At 35.9% G+C, this 11,089-nt stretch overlaps 1 protein-coding gene across 1 annotated transcript in view; it reads left to right on the top strand.

Annotated features, from left to right (window-relative positions):
- Positions 1–10,708, top strand: part of ZNF804A (zinc finger protein 804A) — a 340,633-nt gene extending 329,925 nt beyond the window's left edge. The window contains exons 3-4 of the mRNA XM_004032926.5: positions 4,814–4,944; positions 6,994–10,708. Coding sequence (XP_004032974.4) covers positions 4,814–4,944; positions 6,994–10,237 — 3,375 coding nt within the window. The 3' untranslated portion in view covers positions 10,238–10,708. The remainder of the gene's footprint in view (positions 1–4,813; positions 4,945–6,993) is intronic.
- The last annotated feature ends 381 nt before the right edge of the window (positions 10,709–11,089 follow it).

The following is an 11,089-nucleotide window of genomic DNA, read 5'->3' on the forward strand; positions in this document are numbered from 1 at the left end:
AGATGATTGGTGGAGCCTTCTATTCTACCATCTAGCCTCTCCTCTTTAAATTTACATTTTAAATAGGCACAGTTATCTAAATCTGGAGCTGCTTCCAGCCATGTCTGTCAGTCACTTATATTACAAATAACAACAGTATTGGCATTTAATAATTGACTCCTCAATATTCAATGATTATGTCAATGAAACCAAATTATTTCTAAACCTCAGTGGTTACTTTGAAACAGTAAATAGTGAAAGTCCAGCCGGGCGCGGTGGCTCACGCCTGTAATCCCAGCACTTTGGGAGGCCGAGGCGGGCGGATCAAGAGGTCAGGAGATCGAGACCATCCTGGCTAACACAGTGAAACCCCGTCTCTACTAAAAAATACAAAAAATTAGCCGGGCGTGGTGGCGGGCCCCTGTAGTCCCAGCTACGTGGGAGGCTGAGGCAGGAGAATGGCGTGAACCCGGGAGGCGGAGCTTGCAGTGAGCCGAGATCACGCCACTGCACTCCAGCCTGGGCGACAGAGCGAGACTCCGTCTCAAAAAAAAAAAAAAAAAAAAATAGTGAAAGTCCTGGCATTTTGCATGCTTTCTTTGGAAAATACGGTTTGTTTTTCATTCATTTGTTTTTCATTAGAAGCATTGCACTTTTATCTTACCAATGAAATTTAAAACCACTATTTTTAATCATTGATTATTACATGTATTTTATGTATTATATATGTTTATATATATATATGTGTGTGTGTGTATGTGTGAGTAAGTAATAACAATTAACTTTTATACTAAAGATTTTATTAAAAACAGTAAAGTCTATCTTTTTGGTTTGTTGACTAGAGCTTTTCTAAAGAACCAGTAGGAAATAAATTATCTGTACTTCTTGGAATAAAACTATTTATAACTAATAATCAAAGATTATTTGCTGATTAGCTCTGGTATTAAAACTCTTTCTTGCTTTATTTCACCTGGTATTTTACTTCTTTTACATCTTATTGTAGAAAACTTAGATTCTTGTGTTTGTACGAAGTTGTTCATGGTCCCTGATACACACTCTCATCCCCAACATCCAACCCTTTTTTTCTAGTTAATATTTGTATTCCTCAAAACCCAGCACAGATATCACTTTTACCAAGTAGCTGTATTTAGGATTTTCTTGAGCACTTCTCTGTCTTCATACATGGCACTGTAAGAATAATCCAACCAGTGATTGCTGTTATCTCTTAATGTGTATGTTCACTCCTTATTTCTGTAAAATACGCATAAATACACAACACTTGCCCACATATACACTCATAGAAACACACAATGAAAGTAAAAATATTTTCTTTAATTAAAAAAAATCTCAGCCATTTAACAGAGTGACTGCTGCTAGTGCTCAATAATTATCTGTTGAATGAGTCTTGATATTACTTTAAGCTTTTAAGAAATAAAAGTGACCAAGACCCTGTATACCTAAAATTTATGAGCAAAATATTCTTGACCTATTATACTGTAATTCTACACCTGTTTTATGAAAAGCAATTAATAATTTGATGCATATGATAAAATTATAGCCATTTTAATAGTCATATTAAGGAAATGATTTCAAAGTTTTGCTTTCTGGGAAATATCTATACAATTGAGACATTTATGACATGATTTATCTTTCATCTAAATTCTACTCTGGAAAATCTTATCCTACACAAATATGTCAGTGCAAATGAGCATTCTTGAAATATCTTTGTGTAAATTCAAAAATATATAGATATATACACATACAAGGGCACTTTCTATAAATCATGTCAATTTAAATATTAGAGATCATTTTAAGCTTAAACTATGTCAGTGTTATATGTCATTTGAGCTACCTCATGCTGTGTTGGGGAAATTCAGATTTACAATCCAGAATCATTAGGAGCCTACTGTTATTTATTCATAGTGATGAACTTTTTAAAATAGATGGAACATTTATAATTTGGAGGATCTAAATCAGTTACACAATAATTTAAAAATTTTTATGGAACAGAAATGTTATAAACCAGGTATTGTTCTAAGTTCCTGGTACATATAAGTGCATATGTATATGGTATTTATTAAAACTTTATCCAATTAGTTTTTTAAAATGTAACTAGCGGTATTAGTTCATTCTCATGCTGCTAATAAAGACATACCAGAAACTGGGAAATTTATAAAGTAAAGAGGTTTGACTCACAGTTCCACATGGCTGGGGAGTCCTCACAATCATGGTGGAAGGTGAAGGAGGAGCAAAGTCATGTCTTATGTGGTAGCAGGCAAGAGAGCATGTGCAGGGGATCTTCCCATTATAAAACCACTGGGTCTCATGAGACTTGTTCACTATCACTAGAACAGCACAGGAAAGACCTCTTCCTGGCTGCTTTCACAAGCTGGTGTTGAGTGTCTGTGGTTTTTCCAGGCACATGGTATAAGCTTTTGGTGGATCTACCATTCTGCTGTCTGGAGGACAGTGGCCATCTTCTCACAGCTCCACTAAGCAGTGCCCAAGTGGGGACTCTATGTGGGGGATCTCACTCACATTTCCCTTCTGCACGGCCCTAGCAGAGGTTCTCCATGAGGGCTCTGCCCCACAGCACACCTCTTCCTGGACATCAGGCATTTTCATACATCCTGTGAAATCTAGGCAGAGGTTCCCAAACATTGATTCTTGAATTGGGTGCAGCCACAGGCTCAACACCATGTGTAAGCCACCAAGACTTCAGGCTTGCACCCTCTGAAGCAATGGCCTGAGCTGTACATTGGCCCCTTTTATCCATGGCTAGGATGCAGGGCAGTAAGTCCTGAGACTGCACAAAGTGGCAAGGCTCTGGGTCTGGCCCACAAAACCATTTTTTCCTCCCAATCCTCTGGGCCTGTGACAGGACAGGCTGCTGTGAAGAAACCTGACATGCCTCGGAGATATTTTTCCCCAGTGTCTTGGTCATTAACATTTGGCTTCTTGTTACTTATGCAAATTTCCACAGCCAGCTTGAATTTCTCCTCAGAAAATGGGTTTTTCTTTTCTATTGCATCATCAGGCTGCAAATTTTCCACTTTTATGTTCTGCCTCCCTTTTAAACATAAGTTCTAATTCCAAACAATAACTTTGTGAATACATAAAACTGAATGCTTTTAACAGCCCCTAACTCACCTCTTGCATGCTTTATTGCTTAGAAATTTCTTCCAAAAAGTTTCACAGATCTCTAGGGCAGGGGCAAAATGTCATCAGTCTTTTTGCTAAAGCATAACAAGAGTAACATTTATTCCAGTTCCCAATAAGTTCCTCATCTCCATCTGAGATCACCTCAGCCTGGACTTTATTATCCATATCACTGTCATAATTTTGGTCTAAGCCATTTGACAAGTCTGTAGGAGGTTTCAAACTTTCTCATATCTTCCTGTCTTCTAAGCCCTCCACACTGTTCCATCCTCTGCCTGTTACCCAGTTCCAAAGTCACTTCCACATTTTCAGGTATCTTTACAGCAGCACCCCACTACCCAGCACCAATTTACCGTATTAGTTAGTTCTCATGCTGCCAGTAAAGACATATCTGAGGTTGGGTAATGTATAAAGGAAAGAGGTTTAATTGACTCACAGTTGCACATGGCTAGAAAGGCCTCACAATCTTGGTGGAAGGCAAAGGAGGAGCAAAGTCACGTCTTACATGGAGGCAGGAAAGAGAGCATGTGCAAGGAAACTCCTCTTTATAAAACCATCAGATCTCATGAGACTCATTCACTATCACAATAACAGTATGGGAAAGACCCGCCCCCATGATTCAATTACCTCCCACTGGGTACCTCACACCACACGTGGGAATTATGGATGCTACAATTCAAGATGAGATTTGGGTGGGGACACAGCCACATTATATCACTAGTATAAGTGAGTCCTACTCAAGATTCTGACATATTACAATTGCATAATAACACGAACCATTAGGGAAAATAGTACTTTTATTATTTTTAATAACTGTACACATCATGAAAGTACATAGTGAAAATATTTGTGGCACAAGATAACTTTGATGTCTCCAAAATTATACCACACACACGGCTATTTATCAATTATGTTCGAGTTGGCATGCTGTTTTTCTTGCCATCAACCCAGAAAATGAACTTCTTTAACACAGATGAAAGATAATACCCAATGTAGTAAGAATTTCTAGAAAAACAATACTAATTTTCTTCCAATATCTTGAATTATTCTGGAAATGTGCCTGCTGTTTGAGAGAAGTGATTGTTTTAAACCACATCAGGAGAGATCATTTGTCTTATGGATTAACATAAATAATGTACTCTCAGAACACACAAAAAGGGCTGCTCTGCCTATGGAGTAGCCACTCCTTATTCATTTACTTTCCTAATAAACTTTTCACTTACATACACACACACACAGACACAAAGGACCAGATAACTTTCTAATATACTGTACATCAAAATATAAGAAAAGGTATTATATATAACAGAAATACATAAGCAATAAGCAAGTTGAATTTTTTTGTAAATTTGGGATTTATAAGACATGAATGCTTCATCTGAATTACGCAGAGAAACAGCAGGAAATGATCAATAAGAGGAGATTAAAGTTTTCAATTAAAATTTGCCTAAGGCATAGATATAAATTTCACTACGATGTAATAATATGCTTTGGCTTTTTCACAAGCCAAAATGCGAGAAAATATTTTTGTTAGAAGTGGATTGTCATGAATGTTGTGTTTACCTCTCGACAGGGTCAAAGATGATGCATTGGAAAATTTCAACAATAACAATGAAACTTTAAAACTTCTATAGACCAAAATACAATTAATCATTTTCCAACTTTTTTTTAACAGAGGCTCAAGGAACTGAAACAAAGGGAATTTGCTCGAAATGTAGCATCTAAATCCAGGAAAGATGAAAGAAAACAGGAAAAGGCACTCCAACGCCTGCACAAGCTGGCTGAGCTAAGAAAGGAAACTGTATGGTGAGTATCCAATGAAATTGTAAGTTTTCTTAAAACATGACCAAAAAAGGGGTATAGGGGGAGTCAGAAATAAAGGGCACAAATCTATTTATTACTGTACCCAGAATAAGGCACACATGTTTTCATGGCCTTCTGTAGGCTGTAAACAGTAATTTGAATTAGAATTTTATGCAAACACCTGTTTAATGCACATTTCAGTAAAAAGCCAAAATTACTGTAATTTTGGATTAAAAAATAAACTTTATGTTACTATTTAAGTTATCTTAGTTGAAAGCTACCCCATTTCTTGGTGATACTCAAACATTTGATTGAGGAAGACAGCAAGGCAATATCTTATGACCCTTTTAACAAAAAGAGTTTTTAGAGATACTTTTTAAAATGAAAATTTGGAGAACTTCTATTTAAAATTATGTTTAAGATTCTTTTTCTAAAAAAGGATAAGAATTTCGCTTGAGAAGCAGACCAACATTAAGTGCGCTGTGAATAAACTCTAACTGGGCTGTTAGAGGTTCACAACTTTTAAACTTTGATCTGTTTCTAACAGTGAGCAGCTATTAGGTGTGAACAGTGTTGTAATTCAGACTTTACAATTCAAGCCAGGGCAAAGTTATTAAAAGAAGACTTTTTTAAAGTAGTCTTTGTTTCTCCAATAAATAAAGCCTCTCTTATTATTGTCTATATCAAAATTATTTCATTCCAAATCTACTTTTTGCTGAATAATGTTATGGGATACGTTGACATATCGAAACATTGTTAGGGATGCCAAATTTGTAAAAACCAAAATAAAATGTGTATGTATTTGGAATCCTACATGCAACTGTTAAAAACAGATGTTACTGCTGTTCAGTTACACTAATCAGATATGTTTACTTTTTGTGGTAATGAATAAAAAATTATACAAATTTTAACTACAGAGAATCATGGAACCTAGGTAACTTAACGCTCTATAAATAGCATTTGCAAATATAAATTATGATATATTAAGTGAACTAGAGCTAATAATGATATACACAAAAAGCAATACTGTTTATTTAAATTATTATCCTCAGTATAAAGCAATATTTTACATTATATGTACACACAGCCACACATACATGATTTTCCCATTAATTTTATGCTTCAAAAGATGGGAAAAGAAAGTCATTCTGTTACTTAGCAGATAAAGCTAAATGAAGCAATACATTGTGTTAGTGGTTAGATAAAGGAAATGTCCAACTAAAATTTTCTTGTCTACTTATAATATTTAAAACACTGAATTTTTAGAATGGCAGGAATTTTCTTCACACAGAGTTCTGCTAAGGATAAGGTTTACGGTTTCTTACATTTATGCATTTGTCAGTATAGTTCTTTTCATCAGAACTCACTACAGTGTAATGTAATTCCAAATAAGTTATATTTTAAGTGAATTGTCTTTTATCCTGCGTTTACTGCATGTTATGATATAATGTATAACTTCAGGATAATTTTAAATATTGAGACTAACAATTTCAAAAGAGTCAAAGCTCTCATAAAGCTACTACTATCTCTTAGTTACCTTTGCCCATACCAATTGGGCTATAGTAGACTCTTGGTGAATGCTGGGTGAATTGAATTGTTCAACTGAATTCCCAGCTTTTCTGCAGTCATGATTAAGGGTTTTGTTTAGAACTTTCATCATATTTACCATATAGCATCAATGATATTAAGTATTTGTGAATCAAAAGTAATTTTACTTTAGACAATACAACACTTCAAAATATCACGGAAGAGGCCATGAAGGTAGACAATTATGGTCAGATAGAACTGGTTAAGAGCATATCCTCAACATTGCACGTAACAGCTATAAAAGCAACTTCGGGACAATATTTCCAAGTTATTCCAAACAGTAACCAACAAGTAAATGATATTGTGGCACCATGGAAAGTACTTACACCATATGAAGGCAATTCTGTCACAAAGATTTTAAAATTTGAAAAAATATTATGACGACTTTTTAAAGATGAAAATATTTGACTATTTTTTTATCTCAAAAGTGTGCTATTTAACACACGCTTCTGTTTCTCTCTCTAGTGCTCCTGGAAGTGGCCCCATGTTCAAATCAACAACTGTTACTGTGAGAGAAAACTGTAATGAAATTTCCCAACGAGTTGTTGTGGATTCAGTTAATAACCAGCGAGATTTCAAATATACTTTGATTCATAGTGAAGAGAATACTAAAGATGCTACCACTGTTGCTGAAGATCCAGAAAGTGCAAATAATTATACAGCAAAAAATAACCAAGTTGGGGATCAAGCCCAGGGGATTCACAGACACAAAATTGGCTTTTCTTTTGCATTTCCAAAGAAAGCATCCGTGAAGCTAGAGTCCTCAGCTGCAGCCTTCTCTGAGTACAGTGATGATGCCTCAGTGGGAAAAGGATTTAGCAGAAAAAGTAGATTTGTCCCCAGTGCTTGTCATCTTCAACTATCTTCACCAACAGATGTGCTTTTGAGTTCTGAGGAGAAAACTAACTCTTTTCATCCACCAGAGGCAATGTGCAGAGACAAAGAAACTGTTCAAACTCAAGAGATAAAAGAAGTCTCTAGTGAAAAAGATGCATTATTATTACCTTCATTTTGCAAGTTTCAACTTCAGTTATCTTCTGATGCAGATAATTGTCAAAATTCAGTCCCATTAGCAGATCAAATACCACTAGAGAGTGTTGTTATTAATGAAAACATACCTGTTAGTGGTAACAGTTCTGAGTTGTTAGGAAATAAATCCACAGTTCTTGACATGTCTAATGATTGCATATCTGTGCAAGCTACCACAGAGGAAAATGTTAAGCATAACGAGGCATCCACAACTGAGGTTGAAAATAAAAATGGTCCCGAGACATTGGCCCCTTCAAATACTGAAGAGGTTAACATAACTATACATAAGAAAACAAATTTCTGCAAAAGACAATGTGAGCCATTTGTACCTGTCCTTAACAAACACAGATCTACAGTTCTTCAGTGGCCATCAGAAATGCTGGTTTATACAACTACTAAACCATCAATTTCCTATAGCTGTAATCCTCTATGTTTTGACTTCAAGTCTACTAAAGTAAATAATAATCTAGATAAAAATAAGCCAGACTTAAAAGATCTTTGTTCTCAGCAGAAGCAGGAAGACATTTGCATGGGACCACTTTCAGATTGCAAGGATGTATCTACAGAAGGACTCACTGATTATGAAATTGGAAGTAGCAAAAATAAATGCACCCAAGTCACTCCTCTTTTGGCTGATGATATTCTCTCCAGTAGTTGTGATTCTGGAAAAAATGAGAACACGGGTCAGAGGTATAAAAACATTTCCTGTAAGATCAGAGAAACAGAAAAGTATAATTTTACTAAAAGTCAAATAAAACAGGACACTCTAGATGAAAAATACAACAAAATAAGGTTGAAAGAGACTCATGAATACTGGTTCCATAAAAGTAGAAGAAAGAAAAAAAGAAAAAAGTTATGTCAGCATCATCATATGGAGAAAACCAAAGAATCAGAAACTCGCTGCAAAATGGAAGCAGAGAATAGTTACACTGAAAATGCTGGGAAATATCTATTGGAACCAATTGCAGAAAAGCAGTATTTAGCTGCAGAGCAATTATTAGACTCACATCAGTTACTTGATAAAAGGCCAAAATCAGAATCCATATCCTTAAGTGACAATGAAGAAATGTGTAAAACATGGAATACTGAATACAACACTTATGACACTATCAGTTCTAAAAACCACTGTAAAAAGAACACAATACTTTTAAATGGACGATCAAATGCAACAATGATACATTCTGGGAAACATAATTTAACATATTCTAGAACTTACTGTTGTTGGAAAACCAAAATGTCAAGCTGTAGTCAGGATCACGGAAGCTTAGTTCTTCAAAATGATATGAAACGCATGAGTCAGAATCAGGCTGTTAAAAGAGGTTACAATTCTGTCATGAATGAATCAGAAAGATTCTATCGAAAACGTAGACAACATTCACATTCTTATTCTTCAGATGAAAGTTTAAATCGACAGAATCATTTACCAGAAGAATTTTTGAGGCCACCAAGTACTTCAGTTGCTCCCTGTAAGCCTAAAAAGAAACGGAGGCGAAAAAGAGGCAGATTCCACCCCGGATTTGAAACTTTAGAACTCAAAGAAAATACAGATTATCCCATGAAAGACAATTCTTCCTTAAATCCTCTGGATAGGTTAATAAGTGAAGACAAAAAAGAGAAAATGAAACCACAAGAAGTTGCAAAAATCGAAAGGAACTCAGAACAAACAAACCAATTAAGAAACAAACTGTCTTTCCACCCTAACAATCTCCTTCCTTCTGAAACCAACAGTGAAACTGAGCATTTAGAAATGGAGACCACTTCTGGTGAATTGTCAGATGTTTCCAATGATCCCACCACATCTGTCTGTGTAGCTAGTGCCCCAACAAAAGAAGCAATTGACAAAACCCTGCTTGAACACAAAGAAAGAAGTGAGAATATAAATCTTAATGAAAAGCAAATTCCTTTTCAGGTGCCTAATATTGAAAGGAACTTTAGACAGTCACAGCCTAAATCCTATCTTTGCCATTATGAACTGGCTGAGGCCCTTCCACAAGGAAAGATGAATGAGACCCCAACTGAGTGGCTGCGTTATAATTCAGGAATCCTTAACACACAACCACCATTACCATTCAAAGAAGCACATGTCAGTGGTCATACTTTTGTAACAGCTGAGCAAATCCTGGCTCCATTAGCTTTACCAGAGCAAGCATTATTGATCCCACTAGAAAACCATGACAAATTCAGAAATGTACCATGTGAGGTCTACCAGCACATTCTGCAGCCAAACATGCTGGCCAACAAGGTTAAATTTACCTTTCCTCCAGCTGCCCTTCCACCCCCTAGCACACCTCTGCAGCCTTTGCCTTTGCAGCAGTCCTTATGTTCTACCTCTGTAACCACTATCCATCACACTGTTTTGCAGCAGCACGCTGCAGCCGCTGCAGCTGCAGCTGCAGCCGCAGCTGCAGGAACCTTTAAAGTGCTTCAGCCACACCAACAGTTTCTTTCCCAAATCCCAGCTCTCACCAGAACTTCATTACCTCAGCTCTCAGTAGGACCAGTAGGACCAAGGCTTTGTCCTGGGAACCAGCCAACTTTTGTTGCTCCTCCTCAGATGCCAATCATTCCAGCTTCCGTTCTTCATCCTAGCCATCTGGCTTTCCCATCTTTACCCCACGCACTCTTTCCTTCACTGCTTTCCCCGCACCCTACTGTCATCCCTTTGCAACCTCTCTTCTAGTCATCACCATAATGGGAAAAAAATACTCTTGTGAAAACTATTGCTATATGCGTTAAGTGTTCATCTATGTGGGTACATGGCTATTTAACTGGTGGAAATAAACTGGCCGATACATGGCGTCATTGGTTTGAAATCATTTACTGTAAGTGTAATGATGCAAATAAATCCCTAAGTTTCTGATATATAATATTATTAAAGCACTGAATAGTTTGAAAATCAATACAATATATGCTGTATATTAAAATGATGTCTTAAGAGTATGTATAATGTACATAAAATATATTTATAGTACTCTAATTTATGTTGTAAAGTATGCTCCCTTGGTTTTTCTTAATCTTTGTGTATTTGCACCTATTTAACGTTTAGACAAAGCTGATGGCACTATGTTTTGTACCATGTTCCTTGAAACTGTAAATTCAGTGAAAAATATATCTTGCAATAAATTTTTGTTAACTATTTAAGTAAATCAAACTTTTGTTTTTAGTTGGTTTTCCCTGTTTTAGGAATGTATAGTAACAATAGGTGTTGGATTTATATCACTTTACTCATACACAGGAATCTCTGAATCTCCAAGGCCCATCAAAATATCCTTGGAGCTCTATCAATACTTTAACTATGATACTATCTTTTAGAATAGTGTGACACAGGGTCGATTTGTTTTTCTGTTTTTCCAATGTTACTTATACTCAAAGTTTACTATATTTTCTAAACAATTGACCCCCTCTTTAGACAATAATCCATGGAAATTCATGTTAAAGTAATTTTAGTATTTGGGTGGGTAATAACTCAAAAATATGCAAAGTATGTAGTATTCTTTCTGGAACTCTAGAACAGGACTAATAGACAAGCAAT

The sequence above is a fragment of the Gorilla gorilla genome, chromosome 11 (assembly GCF_029281585.2).
Source record: "Gorilla gorilla gorilla isolate KB3781 chromosome 11, NHGRI_mGorGor1-v2.1_pri, whole genome shotgun sequence".
Taxonomy (NCBI): Eukaryota; Metazoa; Chordata; class Mammalia; order Primates; family Hominidae; genus Gorilla; species Gorilla gorilla.